At 31.6% G+C, this 19,956-nt stretch overlaps 1 protein-coding gene across 1 annotated transcript; it reads left to right on the top strand.

Moving 5' to 3' along the window:
- The first annotated feature begins 17,578 nt into the window (after positions 1 to 17,578).
- Positions 17,579 to 18,352, top strand: LOC111031431. Its single transcript, XM_022311355.1, has one exon. The coding sequence runs from the start codon at positions 17,579 to 17,581 to the stop codon at positions 18,350 to 18,352; it is 774 nt and encodes a 257-aa protein (XP_022167047.1).
- Positions 18,353 to 19,956: the final 1,604 nt, after the last annotated feature.

Below are 19,956 nucleotides of genomic sequence, written 5' to 3'. Positions count from 1 at the left end.
GCAAAACCGATGTAGACATTTTTCAACATCTAAAATATTTTCCTTGATTAGTTTGAAACAGTTTTCTGATACAGATTGAAGACGTTTGTCTATCGTCGATGAGCTGCTGAATAATATGTCACAATGACATATAATCGACTATTGTCATAAGTATTTCGATGCAGCAGTGTATTACCCACGATCTCGTGCATATAATATGATGATTAGGGCTGTGAATTCATAGGAAAGTGCATTTTTTTTTGGTGATTGTAAAACATAGCTTTGTGAGTACATAATTTGAATTATGTAATAACGAATCCATCTATGAAACTTTTATTTTGCATATTTTTGCATTTTTTGACGTTTTTGAATTTTTAGGTCATTTTTTCGCATTTTTAAGTCATATTTTACTTTTTTAGTTCATTTTCTAGTATTTTTAATCAAATTCCATCAATTGACTTGTTCGAAAACTTTTTTTTTTATTTTACACGGGCTATATATATTATGTCAAATTTATATTTTATTAAATAATATTTTACACGAGTCACACGCTATATACGGGTTAGGTAAAGATAACGATTAGATAAAATAAGGCAATTGCTAGACAACTAGATAACTTAGATAAGTTATTGTGGCATATCGTCAAATCAAATTCAATCAACATTTTTATTATTTTTTTTTATTTTTTTAAATACTTTTTTAACACTTTTTTGTACTAATGTTTAATATCCTGTATACAATAATATTAATATAAATATAAAAATTAAATTAAAAACCATTTTTAATAAATTTTATACTATAATTTTTGGCATTTTATATTCCTTTTTTTTGCGTTTTAAGTGCATATTTTGCATTTTAAGTGCATATTTAATTGCACATTTTTGACATTTTTAATGCATTTTTTAAGGTTTTTTAGTGCATTAAATTCACAGCCCTAATAATGATAATAATGATCAGACTTATTTGCTACTTAGATGGTGAAATTCTGGGTAGGGGTGAATTTTACAACAACAAAAAGTACACCTTTCCCATTAGTAGTATTAGGTATGTAACAATTTCCAAAGTCTCAATTCCATAATCACGCAATTGTACATTCATGAACAACTAACATTTTAGTGAAAATAATTTGGATTTTTGGTTTTCCTGTACAGTTGCAATTATTGCAGCTGTGTCATTGTTCTACCGGGACGGCGATATGCAATATATGTGTATATATATTGCATCAAATATGTACATAAATTGTACGTATATTTTTTTTATTGATGCCACAACAACAACAACAACAACAACAACAACAACGATTTTTTGCCTATATAATCTGTGTAGCGTATAAAATATATATTATATAGCGATAAGTATCATTATTATAATAATATTATGATTATTGTAAAGCACGCGCATTCTCATGGCTGGGTAATTAGTATATGTACTATGTATGCATATATTTTATTATGCACTCGTGTACACGTATATAGGCACTATACTCGTAAGTTGTACTTACAACCACGCTGACGATTAGAGATCTGAAAACGAGCTGGCTCGCCTATTATACAGTTAACGTGTTCGACTATCGTATGAATAATAATAATAATATTTATTATTGTGTCTGCAGCTATTACCCCGCACAATAAAAGACGTCCTCTAGCTATGTACAGCAGCAGAGCATACGGTGGGAAAAACAATACATATTATGCCTGCCTACGTGTCGTGGCTAATTAATTGCTATTTTCCATCTTGTGTATACCTATATAATGTTTGTAGTTATAAAATGTTGACTACCTCGGCAAATTCGCGAATCTCGACGGCGGTGGCGTTGGAATCGTGTGTGACCGGTTTGATTGTGTAATGTGTGAGCGGAATTTCTGCTCGAAAACGTAACAAACCCTGCAGCCGCAGCGGACAATAATATTATAATATAATAATATATTGTTACCTTGTCTATGTATATATTATTATACAAACGTGTGGTACCTACCTATGAACCGGACGCTTTCCATACGTAATGCTATAATAAGTACTAATAAGAAGCGTACGATTGTAATATTATACACTAAGAAACTCCAATAAAAAAAGAAGCGTAAGATAAACGCACATTTATTATTAGTATTATTGTTATTTATTATCAATATTATTGTTGTGCATTTGTGCATGTTAATAATATATTTATACCAAATTTGTCGTTTGAATTGTGGATTTATAATATAATGTAATATACTGCAAGGGAGGATTCATTTAACGTAATACTTCACTGTTTATTTCAAAAACACACTAAAGATTTCGAAAATATTTCTTTTTCATAATTTGAAGTCGTTACAAACATTTCGGGAAAAAATATATTTTTTACTATTTTTCCTAAGTTTTTCTGCTCATCCTTCGAATGACATTCAGACACAATACGTCATTTTTAATTTCATATTCCTAAGAAGAATATTCTTGAAGTTTATCTGTCTCTTTTTTAAATATTTTGCTTTAAAGTTTAACAGTTAAATTAGGAATCAATTAATTAAAATATTTTGAAGGTAAAGATCACATTATTTGAAAAGTTTAGTAGGATGGATAATTATTTATGTGTGATACACACTTTGATAACTTCAGTAGATGTTAAAAAGCCATTTTTTATGTATAATAATATTTAAAGTCCGAATCGTCTACGATTTTTGAACAGAGTCTGTCAATAAACAATATAAAAATTTAACACAAAATAGTTGATTGGTAGACTACAGAGACACGAATGCATGATAAATGGATAAATTTTGTTTGAAGGCTGATTTTTCACATATTTCAGTTGGAGACTATTAATACATTTGAATAATTGCTTTTTTTTAACATTTAAAAAATAATGCATTTTTCTCATCTAAAATGTTTTTTTTTTATTGTTTACATTGTCTCAAATCCGAACTTTAATCATAACCATTTGCCATTATGCGTCCATTATGTATGTATAGTGTATACGAATGATTTTCCGGGTATAATTTCTTCCGGTTATTTTGTTATTCCGGAGTTTTCGCACTCGTCCCATTTGCGTCTATATTATTAGTAGGTTTAGAATTTTAGATGCTTCAAGTAGGTATACCCACAATAATAATAATATAATATATAGTTGTGAGAGGAACTAAAACCGTGTATTGTTACCGTTCACGCATAATATACCTATAAGGCTATACACTGCAAAGGCCAAAGATATACGTAAATTAATATACGCTATATAACATAAGTGTATAATCTATATTTATGTATATATACTTCTAATGTACGTGTGTATAGTGTATGTCACTGAACTTCTCCTAAACGGCTGGACCGATTTTAATGAATTTTTTTGTATGCGTCTGTGTGACGTCCTGGATGGTTTAGAATGTTTAGATTCACAATTGGACCCGATAGGTGTGACCCGGGGAGTTGCTCAAACAGGGATTTTAAGATTTACGAAGGAAATATTTGTTTATAAACGGTTGCTATTGGTTATAGGAGAAATATAAAATATTTTTAGTAGAAGTTGGTAATTTTTTTTGTTTATTGGTTGCCTGCAGTGGTTAATTGGACAGATCAGGTATAAGCATGCATCAAATCGAATTTTCGCACATTTCCTACCAAGGTGGCCGAGTTGCACTCTAGCCACTCATCGATGAGTCCGAAATAAAAATAAAAATAAATTAATTAAATTAAAACATGTTATGTAGAGAGAGTAAGCATCAAGCAGGTGGATTGCCGACCTGACAATATAATGCTCGCATTATCACAAGAGAGCCTTATATGGAGTTGGCATTCTTAACGGGCAACGAAGTACACGGGATCAGCTAGTATACATACTTAATAATGTTTAGTATATATATATAGGTACCTACATGATATCGTGTGACCGCTGACTAAAAAAATATAATATATTTAGTATATACGCGTGTACACATATAAAAACGATTGCCCGATCGGCCCAGCAAACGGTGACAGATGCTCGCTTACGATGATTTACAGCCTCTCCACCGCTGACAGCAGCCGGAACGATATTTATTGATTTTTAATAGTGCCGCTTTTTAACGCACCTCCGACACCGCTGCCCGACGAAATGTTTTTCACTTTTATATTATACACTGCTATTACACTATTATAATAATATAATATTATTATACTCGCAAGTGTATCGTGTATGACGATGGGTATAATAGACGTACTATACAAAGAGAGAAAATATACGTCATATATAAGGACCCCAAAAATGTAATTGTGTAGGCTGGATGAGGTAGGTCAGGTAGGACATGTATATAATCTTATAAAATGTGTAGGTACAGTAAAGTCATCGTGCGGCCCGCCGCCTTCGACTCATCCATATTGTAATACAGCACGTATATAATTTATATATATCTAAATAAATAATTCAGCAGCTACTATATTATCGACTTATTTGTTGTACTCGCCATCGCAATGGTGGGCATTAACTTGTTAAAAAGTTAATTTTTTTTTAACTTTTAACTTAACTAGTTAATTATTTTTGTTTTTAACTTATTAACTTATTCAGTTAAATTTTGTATTGTCTTAACTTAACTTTTTAAAGTTGATTATCATTATGGCACAGTTCAGTTAATTTTAATTTTTTTTATATCACGTGGAACAAACATACAAAACTTATTCTTTCGATTTTATTTTTCTAATGTTATAATATCATCAATTCATAATAATCAAATTATATTTTAATCTACACTAGTAAATAGTAATAATTATAGAATACTGATAAATGATAATTGACAATATTGTTTGGACTGAAATATAATAAGTTGAACTAAGATACTAGACTTACAGTAAAACAGGTAGATACCTATCTTAAATAGTTAAATGTTATTAAATCCTTATTATCATTCTTATTTTTTTTTTTTTTTTGGGGGGGGGGGGTGAGGTTTGAATGATTGGGGATTATGGTATTTTCAATTTTGACATTATTGATTAAAGTATTTAATACCATCCGATTAGAAAAATTAACATGTCATTATTTTTATATAATAATTGTATTATTTATTTTGCGGTTCAGTTGAAATTATTACCTAATCTTAAATTATGTATAAAATATAAATGTAACCTAAGTTTCTGATGGAATTGTGTACAGTATACGACCCTATGCAATCGCGTACACTAACACTCCCATAGTAAATTATAAGAATAATAAAATGTGATAATATTTACAGCGCGAGTGACGCATTAAAGTATCGTTCAAATGTCGTCTGAGTTTTGTGAACGACTGACTTTGGCACAAAACATGATAATTATAATGTATTCCGGACAACTGGTCAGTAAATTTAAGACATAGGAATAAAATATTTCCCTCATTTTTAAAATAATACAAGTACAAAAAAAGAACAGAATTTTCAAATTTAATATTTGAGATGATTGTAACATAATGTTGACATGAGTTTCAGTGGCACTATCTGCTAGAGCCAAAAATAAATTATAATTAGCAAATGCTGCAACTCTCCAGCACCGCTTATAAGTTATAACACTTATAACTAAAGACCGAATTTAATTGACATAGCACCCACCTGTGTTTGCACACAAGATGAATCAAATCTGATAAAATATTGTGTTGTATAAAGTATCAACCTGAGTTATGCACTTTCTGCATATTTCACTTCAGAACGTAGTTTTTCTTTGTACAAACATATTTTAAGTAATACAAGATACAACTGTAAAGAACCTAATGATTTGGAAATCCATTTGAATATCAATTTTAATACAAAAATTTATTTTTTTTGTTCAAGAATTTTTTGGTACAATATTATAGAGGTTAGGGATTTACAATATAGTTACGATTTTCACAAGCTATATAAATTCATTTTACGCTAGGGTTGAATGTTGATGCGGTTGATTATACAACATAATACTATTTCAATTAAAAACCAACCAGACAAGTAGCACAACAAAGCTGCAAGTTTATTTATGTGAATCAAGTTCATGAACAAAATTTGTTTTCTAATTATTTCTGTAATAATGAATTACTTCATTCAGCAACTAAGTTGGATCCTAGGTTCTTTATTAGAACGGTAATTTCGCCTAGCTCGGCAGGGACGGACAAACACCGATATACTTCGGAGTCTCTTGCTGCCGATGGTTGATGACGAATCGTGGTCATATTCGGCGTACACTCGTGTCTTTTCAACACAGGCCATGTTCCGACCGGTGTCGAAAATGTCGTTGGAATGTGGAACGTTGCCGATCTCAACTCTTCAAATATTATCTTCATCTTTTCGCCTTCCGTTGACTGCAGCATAACGGATTCGTCGATAGAAGCTAAGGATGACATATTTTACTATACGGCTTAAAAGCGTACAACGACACAACAATGAACACTCTGAAATCTGAATGTATAGAACAAGATGCGTAAGTAGATGCTTCAAGGTAGCTTAGCTAGTGAGGATTGTGATCAATTCGTGAAAATAATTTTCGAGTTACAAAAATAATTTATACTAGTCAAATCTTTAGAAACGATGTTTTATTGATTTTGTATCGGCCAGAAAAATATTAGGAATCCTATTGAATACTATAATAAATGCTTTAATTGAAAATTAAAAAAAAAAAAACAAACGTTTTGATTGTATTATCAAGACTAAAAATATCTATTCAATGATTTACTTTAATTGACATATTATTATACCTAATTACAACTTGTAAAAACTCGAACTAAAGAAATACCTCAGGTAATATATTAAATGTTTATCTGCGGATATACCTTATGGCTAATATATTATTATATTAAATATAAGCAAAGTGTATTTATAAGTACGCCTTGCCTACATAGTATTATGAAACTGGTGATAATAATATAGGTTATAATTGATATATATATATATATTTAAAAAAAAAAATCATGTTTGTTATTCATTCAAAAAGTGTGTAAGGAGATGTCGCTCTGTTGTACAGTAGGTCACAAGTGCGTCACTGTAATGAATGATGTTGAATTTGAATTCAGTGATAGAAAATCATTGCGTATAAAAAACTATTCTGAGCGTAGACGGTCTGTCAGCCTATGATATTACTTAGTATATTTGATGATGTTACTATAATTAAACGAATTCATTTCACTTTTAGGGAATAATACTACAGTATGTTAACTTCATTTTTGCTAAAAATAATTTTTTTTTTTTGTCATTATTATTCGAAACCGTCGAGAGTGTATTTTCGATTTTGTGAACTTTCTGGGTTGCAACATTTCGCACACGCAATATTATTATGACTTTTTTTTTATTAAATATAGTCCCCTGTTTCGCGGCTCATTGGGAGACACCACTTATGAGAGGTGCACTTGTTTTTAAACTTATAATATTCCTATTGTAATATTAAGCAATAATAACATAACTATGTAACAAGAGTAGAACTTATTATGTGCTTAAAATGTAAAATATCATGATGATTTTCATGTTGTAAATATTTTCGTTTTTAAAGGCTTGAAACACTGAGATTCAGCACTACCTCTCCCAAACATTAGGTTTCTTAATCATTTAAATACCGAACATTACAGGACCGTATTAGCACACGGGTCTAGAGCCTACGGTAGTGTTAAATCGGGCCTGATAGTAAAGTTGTATGGAATTCGTTTATATACAAATTGTTACGATATTGCTATTTAGTATTTATTATAAACTGTGTTTGATTACACACGCCTGAACTGACTGCAATGTACCTTCAGTAATAGACAAGTGTTATAGTGTACCTATACCTTGAAACCAATCGGATGTACACACATATTATGGAGGTACGTGATCGCCGGGAGGCAGTGCCGCCGTTTGGTTTTCTTTCCAATTAAATAACGTCGCGTGCGTTTGATTTATAATTTAATTTGAAACTAATTAAACGAAAAACGGCCTCACCGCAGACGCCCTTTTCGTCGTCCCTCCGCCGCTGCCGCTTGTCCGTTGCACTGAAATAACACCGTCTTATTTATGTTTTATTGACTATGAACGCGTTTCCCGAGACAAATGTTTTCTCGGGCACACCACTCACATATTATTATATTTGATCGGAATTGTAATTAAGTTCGGAAACCATTGCGTACCCCCGTGTTGTATAATAATATACGAAACATGAGTCTAATATGACATACGCGTTGTCGGCGCTAGCGGCCATATTATACAAGTCGAGTTTATATGTTGTTTATATACTCAGTAACGTTTCCCATAAATATAATAGGTGCATTAAGAAGCGAAACGAAATTAAAATATTAGGTGTGTGTGAGTACATGAATATACATCGAACTCCATCGATTAGTCATTAGTTGGTGGTAATAGTTTGGTCAACCAACTCCTGGATGTTGTATAGTTGCAGGCTTGCAGCATTTATGCACCTATATGCGATTCCGATATGATTATGTGTATGAATCATTTATGTTACGGTTTTCGAATCATAGGTTTCTTGATTACAGTTGTAGGGGTTAATATATTTGGAGACAAGTTTGGTATATAGATCGTGTCGCATACCGTGTGGAGGAAAAGTGCTTTTTTCGAAAGTAATAAAGGGGGGTACTACGCAGGAGAAAAAAAATGTACCTACTTGAATGTTTTTACTCCGAGCCGAGTGTTGAATGTACTGATTTTTAAATAATGTACATTTTAGTTTGAGGTCAAAAATTAGTACCAATAGAATTCGCATATTTTCATAAGTAAACAATTAGACCGGAAATATTTACATACATTTAATAGCAGGCTTGAAACACTGAGCGCACTGAAAAATATACGTAATATCATAATTTATAATTTATTGGATATCTGCTTACCATTTATTGGTTATAAACAATTACCAATTACCAATGTAATGAATCGGGTTTATTTTTTGCTGAACAGCTGTTTTGATCGTGTAACTGTTGAGTATTTTATTTTTGTCACTACCGAATATACAGGTAGATCGTAGAAGGTTGGTATTAGTCCGCTTTTAGGAGGTCCCATGATAAGTACAATGGTTTAACATTAGGCACCGATTTATTGATATAATTATTATAATAATAATGTATAAATGTAGAGTTTTTAAAAGTTGACTTAATATATTATGTAGGTATACGGCATAAATATAATATGAATTTTATATTATAATATGGTACTATCATCGTCTATCAAGTATTTGGATCCATCGAAATTTAACAACACATTCAGAAACTGAAGTTAGTTATATATTACCTATAACAAGTGTCAAGTTGTATAATATGCAAATTGAGCTCGAACGGTTAAGATATGTAAGAAACAAAGACCACTTTATAGGAAAATAATATATAGTAGTTATAATATCTTCATGATCAGATTGCGAATATTATAGCCTGCACTCCGACAGACGAGTAAACGACCTTTAATAATTGTTGTACGCACATTGGTAGAACAGATTTCAGTATTTGGTGGTCAAACTAACCGATAACCATAACGGTTTTCAAATGTGAAAAAATGACACAACATTTATTTTTAAGCTAAATTGGCGTCTGTTATTATTACTCGATTAGAAATACATATAGAAGTGTAATTAATAATTACGTATTATAAGTATGCACACACAAACGTCGTAAACCCGTTGTTCGAAAGTCATTGCCTTTACTGTGTAGGTACATGTACTTGTGCCTATTTAGTAGGTACTTACCTAACCTACGAATTTTTTGTATTTAAAAAATCTTACATATAGGTACTTGTTCCCACGCGCTTTTTAACGTTTCTCCGTACCATCCATGTATATAAGGTACTTATGATGTACACGCGCGTATGATAATATATAATATAAAATGCGTTATTGTTGGTGAGTTTGCACGGTTTTGAAATTAAAATTTCGTGATTGTAGAAACGGGCACGATTCGGAGTCAGCTGCATGATTTTTTTTTCTTAAGTAAAAAAAAAAATGAGAAAAAAGTATATTCTACTACACGGACAACAATGGCTTACATTATCTATACATATAAATATAATATAATAATATATTATAAATATCTCTGGCCGTACGTTATAGTATAATATTGTTACACTCAAGTATAGAAAATAATTTTGCCACAGCCATGCGTGACCGTCAGCCGTTATGGAATGTGTATAGTTAGGTATAAATTCTAGTATAGATATTAAATCAACGGTGTGACGGTTACATTTTGTATAAATTATAATTTATTATATAATAACAATTTATTGTGTATCCGAGATTTACGAGAACATTTTAAATATTATAAAATAATAAATACAAGTTGTACGATATTATTATAATTGTGTTACATATTATGTGTCGCAAATGCCTACCTACGACCGATGCATTCTTTAGTTATTTCCAGTGGTACTTGCCATCCTAGAGGGGGGGGGGGGGGGGGTGGATAATAGGGCGAATACTGAATACCCCTCTTCATCTTATTATATACAAATTTATTACATTGTGACTTGTGAGAATTACTAGTTATATTCAAAATTACGCATCGTTACAACGATAATAAGGTACCCACTGCCCAAAAGAATTACAATAAACTGTCAATCGGGGCTTGGCATGACGATTTGTTAGTTATTACACTATAACTACACTCGTTAAGACCACGGGTACAATTACACGGGTATAATTAATAATACTAAAACGAATGATACAGAATGAAAGATGCCAAGCAAACATTACATTTAATAGGATTTGGAAAACCATTCTAGACGTTTCAGAAAAAAAATATTATCGTTCCTTGTATGCCAAGACTATCGGTGAAACAAACTTATAGGTCGAACATCCCATCTGATACAGTTGAAGATTATTATAGAAAAAAATACGTTTATCCCATAATCAGATGCCATTATTTTAGATTTCAACCAAAGATTTGATAAAAATACTGTTCCGATAGAAATAGTCTTATCATCTTAACTTCCAAAAAAAAGTATGTTATTCAGTATGAATAGTACCTGTTGGAAACATTTTATTTACCCTGATGGGTTAGTTGATGAACATCAAATAACCATGTTAAAAAACCCATATATTATGTGGTTTTTTAAACTCATATGTCTCCCATGAATTATGATAGGATACAAAGTTACACAATCCTAAAAATCAAAATTTTTGAATTTAGAGGGAATTTCTGAAGTTAGTATAGGCATACGATAACGGTGAAATGCTGTTAATGATAAGTTATCACTGATAATAACCAATACATTTAATATTTAACCTTTTTTTTTTATAAGAAATTTTGAAACTTTGAAATACTCAAATTACCGTACTATTCTTACATTTTTTACCGGTCCTTTCGCAGGCAGTACATATGCCAAAATTACCGTATGCCCCCCAATCGGGTTTCATACGTACGGCAAGTGTCGGCAACACCTTGACGTTGTACGGAAAAATAATAATAATATTGTTATGTTGTCCTCGAACGAGACGTCACGAGAGCAAGAGCATACTCTTCGGTCCAATTACAGATGGCGCACGCAGTATGTGTTTTGCTTGTGCAAGACTCGGGCAGGACGTCGTATAACGAGTATGAAAATACATAATATTATAATAATAGTATTATGTACAATAAATAAAATGTAAATACTATAAAGGTTCAATGTAGGTTCGCCATTTTTTCCGCGCGTTTCTCCGTACACCCGTTTTTGTCTGTATTATATATATTATTATTATTATTATTATTATTATGATAACCGTAAAACCGTTTCTACGAGTCTCATAAACCATAAAGTACAATGTCGTATATATGTACTGGTATAATATATAATAATACAATATATTCTGCAGTACACGTATTCACGAGCACACACACACACAAGCATTACGTTCAGTTTATCGGATTAGCGTCGTCGTATTAAAGTCGTGCTTTGTCGTAAACAAATATATGAATAAATAATAATAATAATATTATGTATTAAACACGAGGCGATAATATGTATACACACTTTATAGGTCATCCGGCGGTCGAGGGAGTGGTTATTGTGAGGGGGGGGGCACCCGCTATTAACATAATGACGTGACGGTGGCGAAATATAATAATAACTACGGTCCCCTCTCCCCCGCCACCGTCGCTGCCATAAATATAAAATAGGGGTATTACATAACATTATATACGTATTTGCTACTGCAGAAGAGTTTTCCGTGGGCGGCGGCGGGTCGGACGATAAACAAGGATTGGGTCGAGGCAATTTTTGAAAAGGGAAATTAGTGTTTTCGGTAGAACGGATATTTTAAACGTAGTATAGTGTTGCGAAAGAACCCTCGGGCGGTCGGCCGGAGGTGGGGAGGGCCGAGCGTGTACACGACTATCTTTCATTTACGCCCGACTTTTCTTATTCCAATTTCCCGAACTGTCTCCCCGCCGCCGTTGCACGTCCGGAGGCGCGGCGGGGGCGGAGGAGGTGGAAAGGCTCATTTTCTGATAACGCGCCCCCCCCTCCATTACAGCTCACAACTTCCTCACGCAACCATCCTCTTTGTCCATCGTCCTTCCCGCCGCGGCCAACGGTCGTCTCGTCTCGTGTGTATATTACACACACACACACACACACACACAAAATACATACATATATATATATATATATACAATACATATTATTTATACGGCCGTGATTGCGCCATTATGTTTCGACGCGTTCCCAGTTATTGTTATTATTATTATTATTATTATTATTACTATGATTATATTCGGCGAGCGATATATCCGGCCTTGGTGGCGGTGGTGGTGGATGAGTGGTGAAATGTCGACGGGGTGAGAGGGGGGGAGCTAAGAATGGCTATAGGTATGATGTATAAACGTATACGCACAAAAACGTACCTTTTCCGCGTCAGAGTAGCTGGTGACCATCTGATCAGACATTTCAGCGAATTCGCTTCAGTAGTTTTTTATTCAGGCATCAGGCCGGTAATAAAATATAATAGTATCTACGTAATAATGGTGTAGGTGTATAGCCCTGCTAATATTATTAGTTATTAAGTTTTTGAACAGATATCTAATCGACTAATCCGAAATCACAGTAATTTTTCACAAAAGTTTTTCGTACACATGTGGGATATGTGGCTGTACAAACTGCAAACGTTGTAAACACGGAGTTGCAGAGACTATTCATGTCTATCGATGATATAATTTATTTTCTACAATTAGGTTAAATTGTTAAATGGTAAAAAAGGGCTGCACAAAATTGTAAAAATTGTAAAATTAATTTTTTCCGAGAGAAAATAATTTAGTAGTGTTGGTAGTTTAAGAAATAATAAATGTAATTTTTATTCAATACATGGACATGATAATGTACTGTATTATTAAAAGTTTAAAAGATAAGAAAATTGACGTTTTAATCAGCCGCATACAAAATACAGGTCCACCTAAGGAGGTATAATATGCCTTTATACTATATATATAATCTATTATAATATATAAATATACGTACACAGACTATGTATGTATATGATCTGAATATGTTATGTACATTCGTATATTAAACGAGTCGTGTACATCAAACTACTACTTTATTGCGCTCGACCACATTTTTCCAGAATATCAGGTGCGTGTACCTATACATAATATTAGGTTTTTTATGTGATTCGAACTTTCAAATATGTAATTTTTTAATGGTATATAGCAGAGATGGGCAACTCAAAGTTACTAGAGAGCCAATTTTTAGAAAATTAAAATCTAGCGGGCCAGAGCATGGAAGCAAAAAAAAAGTCATTCAAAATATACATTTTAAGTAGCATTTATTTTCTTTATACTGTAATAATATAAAAAGTTTTATTAAAAATAATTAAATTAAATATAAATAGCAGGTATTTGTTTAGTGTGAGTTTTAATAAGAGTTAATAAATAATAATAAATAATAAGTATAAATTATAAAATATAAATTACATTCATATAATAACATTATAAACATGGATTTTTTTATCATTTATAATTTTCGAGCCATCAACAATTTGTAAGGAGCCGTGAGATGAAAAAGTTTGAATACCTCTGACATATGTAATAGACATAATAATAATATGACGTAGGGCTGGCGGTATTTTCGGTGTACTGGTAAATGTACTGTTAAAAATATGGGTTCAACGGTATTTAAGTCTTATGTCATACTTACAGTGCTATGTATCTGCATGGCTTTGGTCAATAAGTCACAAAGTCAAGGAGATGGTAACTATAATTTTGCATTTACAAACTATGTTTATCATTTAAATTATTCGTATAAATATATAAATATATAGTATGTTATAATATATTAATACATACATTGTTATAAGATAAACAAAACCGTTTAGGTACTTCAGGGATCGTATACAATATAAATCATGTACGATCATTTAATATCAACGATGCACCTACTTACTATTATATATTTCACAGTGACAGTGTATGTATGTGTAAATATTTAATAAATTTCATATAAATATAAAATTATAAATTTAAATTTAAAATCCGGTAATACAAAGTTACGTTTCGTTTTGAACAATTGACGTTCGACAAAACTTCACGTAAGAAATTTCAGTATTTACTAACAGAGAGGACGTGTGAAATTTGTCCACACGTTATAACGTGTCGTTTCTAGTCCATACTATCTTAGATCGTGGTTTTATATATTTTGATGTCCGTTAAATTAAAAGCCATATGTACAACAACCACTGAATAAACAAACTTCCTTATAAAAACAAGTGTATCTCGCTCTTTTCAATTATCGTATTTAGCTCAAAATCGTGAGAGGTAATATTGTGAAAAACAGTTTTTGAAAAAAATGTATTTTACGTCATTCAAGTCGTATGTCATACTTAAATTAATATGCATCGGCACCAGGCTGCGATGCACGTGTCTTTAACACGTGCCTGTGTTTGAGAAAAATGTATATCTAAACATAAAATGGGGTTTTTCAGACAAGAAAAAAGGAGGCTTAATGAGTACTATTATGCCTTGTCTTGCTCCTAAAACCGGTAATATAGTTTTGATAGCCAGTGTTCTTAATTTTTGTCATAACATTAATCTAGTTTCAATACCTTTTTAGACGAAGAACCTAAACATGTAAAACCAGGTAGGTACATAAAGTTCCTTTGGATTCTACTATATTTCTTTATATATTATTTTAGTTCTTATTAAAGATATTTTTCCAAAATATAAATCTATGGTTTTAGGGCTTTCAAAAGTTATAATACTATTATCATAAATGACCAAAAGGATTGACATTTGTAATTTAATTAATTAAATTAATTTAAGTAATTTAATCAGAAAAAACGGAATATCACTAAATAAAAACTAACATAAATTATACTGTTATAATGATTTTATAAATCAGTATTATAATATATCATAAGCGTTTACTCAGGAACCACATATTATAAATCAATGATGTATTATCATAAATTAATATCTACCATCTACGACATACTTACTATGTACTATACTAATAAATTAACATGTAAAATGTAAATATGTGATAAATGTCATTACAATGTCAAGAACAATTGACGTTCAACAAAACTTCGGGTAAAAAAATTCAGTTTTTATCAACGTTTTAGGTAATGTGTGAATTGTGTACAAAGTATTTCATACTATTCATGTACCCTTTTAGCATCATGTACTTCATAAAACTCTAAAACAATATGAGTGGTGACATAATACAACTATACAACTATACAAGTATACAACAAAAATTGAACAATCCGGGAGGCCTATAAAAATCGATGGTTTCCGCATTTTTTAATTATTGTTTGTCGCTAAAAGTCGCAATACGTTATATTATGAAAAACTGTTACAGTTTTCTGAAAAATGTCTTCTACATATTTATTCAATTGTATGCAATAGGTACTCGTCGTACTATGCATCGGTATGAATTTGTCCCTTTATTAGTTACACGAATTAGGTAATTTTCATTTTTTAATATATTAAGTATGTAGATATTTAATTTTGATTACTATCATGTATGTTAGACAACTCCATATTGTTTATAAAATAATCAAAATACAGTAGACGTTTGTCATAGCGTTCACTAGTTATAAGAATCAGACGCTTATTAAAATCGTTTAATCGGGAATAATTGTACATAATATGAAAGATCAGATCATTAAATATCTACGATGTACATTGTACATACTAGGTATAATGTGTTCAAATGTAAATTTGTCTCCATACTTGTTCAAAGTATAAAATGCATGCAATGTATGCATAATATTATCCCTGTTGTTTATCCTGTCAAAAAATAATCTTAAGTGTTAAAACATTTTAGTATTTAATCACATCATTTTTGGTGATAATTGTACCTCACCAAAAATTCAATTCGTTAGTACAAAGTTATATTTCACTTTGAATAATTGATATGCTTGTCATACCTATACTAGTATGCATCTTTATGACTTTGTCCTATTATTTGTCACACGAATTAGATAATCTTATTTTTTTTATAAATTTAGTATGTACGTATTTAATTTTGTTTACTTATTCACATTAGACTCTGTGTTACTAATACGATAAATAAAACACAGTTAATGCCTCTTATAGTGTTCACTGGTCATAAGAACTAGTCAATCAATCAATTGCATAGGAATTGAATGTAATACCAATGATCACATCATAAAATATCTACGTTTTAACTACTATAGGTATAATGTATGAACTTGTGATAACTGTCAAAAAATAAAAAAATTAAAGAAATAATGTATTTTTCTAGCTTCTTCCACCTCTAGATTAGGTAAATATTTCATATTTTTACTGTTATAATTTCCACTTATTATTTGTGGTTGTAGATAAGCCTATGTTGTTTATAAGATATAGTTTAAATACAGTTGACGCCTATAATTATAGTATAGTGTTCACTGGTTACAATCAGCTGCTTACTAAAAGCGATTATTTAAGAATTGTATATCATATCAATGTTCATATAATTATGATAAAATATCTACAATGTACTTACTATATTAATTATAATGTGTTCAAATGTAAATTTGAGATATTCTTTCTAGAAAAAGAAACATAAAGTAAAATTATATTTATTTCCTAGGTTTTTTCACTGCAGGTACTGGTAACTCATGGATATTTCATGTCATAATTTTAAAGCTTGTTATGATTTTTTATTTATCTTATAATTCTCATGACTCTCTTACGAAAGTGAAATATAATAATAAGACTATTAAATGTCTTAGATAATAATATTATTATCTTTAAATTTTATAATAGGTCAATTCATTCAAACTTTTAAACGTGATCTGCTGAGTGTAAAATTGCTATGTTACACACTGCCTTGTAAGCTTTCGACTACAAATGTTTGCGTAGCATCCTCTTAACACTAAAAAATATAATACTTCGACTTAGGTCATTAATTATAAAAAAAGTTGACTTATAAGCCTTAGACGTCTTATAATAACAGTATAGAATATATAACACCTCTAACCACACAACGAGAAATTCACAAGCCACCGTTTTTCTACATGTTGCACACAAATCGCTCACGTTGACCAATGAAATTCAAAACAAATAACGTCAAACTAAATTGAGAAAGCATAAGCAATAAATATTATTAAACATTGAAATCTGAACGATGTTTACCAATGATTTTTTGACCGAAGACAAAAAAATGTACTAACAAATTACTTCGTATAAATTACGATGGCCTGAGTTCTTTCATGTACACTCGGCTACACTGTAGTTACCAAATCATCAAAATAAAACCTACTTTATGTAAATCTCATGTTTGCCGACGACTTGAAGCTCTTTAGGAAAATTGATAACTTATCTGACTGTTCTACGCTCCAGAATGATCTCAACAACCTGGTCTCCTGGTTTAATAATATTGGTCTTCAGTTTAATGTAAACAAATGTCATTCCATGTCATTTTTAAGACACCGCTCCCCTATCAACTATGCTTACTCCATCAATGGTTCTAGTGTAACATCGGTTTGCAGTAAGAAAGACCTAGGTATTATCTTTAATTCCGATCTCAATTTTCACTCCCACACTGAAATGATATGCTGCAAAGCCTTAAAAACGCTTGGGTTTGTAATGCGCATATCAAAGGAGTTCAATCTATCTTCTTCATTAAAAACTATATACTGCTCATTGGTCCGTTCACTTTTAGAGTATGCATCGGTCCTATGGGACCCTTATACGGTATCTGACTCATGTCAATTAGAACGTGTTCAGAGACGGTTCTTATCTTGCGCAGCTTTTCTCTTAAAAATAAATCATCCTCCCCACGACTATTTCTTAGTTATGCAGGAACTCAGCCTCATTTCACTGGCCGACAGGCGAGTTAACTCTAACATAGAGTTTCTGAATAAACTAGTCGATGGTCGTATAGATGCTCCCTCACTTCTCACGATAGTCAATTTCAAAGTTCCTTCCCGTACTACTAGATACCATGCTCCTTTCGTTGTTCCTGCGCACACTACCAATTATGGCAGAAACAATCCGTTAGACCGCATGATGCGGCTGGCCAATGAGAGCACCGTTCATCAAAACTGATACATTTATTATTATATATTTTTATATTTGTTATATTATCATTATTATACTTATTATTCTGTAATTATTATCTTATATAAATTTAATTATGTCATTGTATTAATTATTTTAAATTATGTATTATTGTATTATGTTAAACTGTTGAATAGGGCCCAGCCCGTTAACAAATAAATAAATAAATAAATAAATAAATAAATAAATAAATAAATCATAGACTAAAACGAGCGTAGGTACTTTATAAATAGTTATAAATGTTACGGGTAAAGTACAAAATATGGTTAGTGTTCACATTATCCGGGTAATGTGTACACTACCTGTACCTATTGGATAAAGTAAAAATACTATTTATAAAACGTTTATTTCGTACTTTACTCGGGTATTTTACACATTATCTACGATTGAGTGGGTAAAGTACTGTGGCGACTTTTGCCACAATACTTTTCTTCCGTTGACCCCCCTGCGACAGTTGGCACTCGACTTCACGCCGACCGGCAAGCCGCGTCTCACAACTACGCTCGACTTGCCGCCATCGGCCCGACACTCGACCTCTTTTCTCGCCCGACCGGTGGACTCAACGTTTCTGATCCGTGCACGTTCCCTTACCTGCAGTCCCTCCGACTCTCCAACTCGCTCGTCTCCGAACGTCGACGACTAGCACTGGCAACAGCGACCGCGATCACGAACCGTCAACGACGGCCGCGAGACTTACACAAGTCATCCTATTTGTGCCCACGTTACGATAAATGCTTAATAAACACGTTTTATATTTACCCTGTTCTAATAAATAATTGTATTTCGCTTTTAAATTTTAATTAAGTAAATAGTAAAATTGTTCAAATATATAATTTATAGTTTAATAGTAATAATATTTTGAATTAGTTTAATTTGGTTTTTGCTACTAGAAAGACTTTGTAAAATCTGTACCATTTTAAGTGTTTGATGCGTTGGTCATGTTGTACCGAAGTTATAAGTTTACGATTATAGTTATACGAATACATTATCCATAGCATACCGGATAATGTATAAATTGATTGGATACTATATATTTAAGGTGGATAATATATATACTACACTGTTCGTATGGATGAGGTTCACATTACCCGGGTAATATGTACACTAACCGTTTTTGTACTTCACCCGTAAAATATACATTATACGGTCCTCAGAACCTTTGTGTAGTATAGCCAGTATAGGGCACAAAATGTTACGCAGTTGTGAAAGAGTAGTACAGAGTTAATTTGATCTAATTGAAACATGGATATATATTAATACATATTTACAATACACACATTTATGGAGGGGCGGGGAACACCGCTCTAGGGAGCTCACTCGAGTTAGAGGACCACATAAAATGGGTGTCTATAACTATTGGTCCATGCGATGATATTAAAAATCATGTTGGTGTGCTGCGGTTCGGTATCGGTGAAAATTTATCCTCAGACAATACATTGAGTCATTTTTTTTTATGTATTTTAAGGATGTAGGTGTTTAATTTTGATAACTCACTTATATTAGATAACCCTATGTTGTATGTAAGATAAATAAAATACAGTTGACTAATCTTACAGTGTTCGCTGGTTATAAGAATCAGCCGCTTATATTAA

This window comes from Myzus persicae, unplaced genomic scaffold, assembly GCF_001856785.1.
Source record: "Myzus persicae strain clone G006 unplaced genomic scaffold, MPER_G0061.0, whole genome shotgun sequence".
Classification (NCBI taxonomy): domain Eukaryota; kingdom Metazoa; phylum Arthropoda; class Insecta; order Hemiptera; family Aphididae; genus Myzus; species Myzus persicae.
This window is presented reverse-complemented; position numbering and strand designations above follow the sequence as displayed.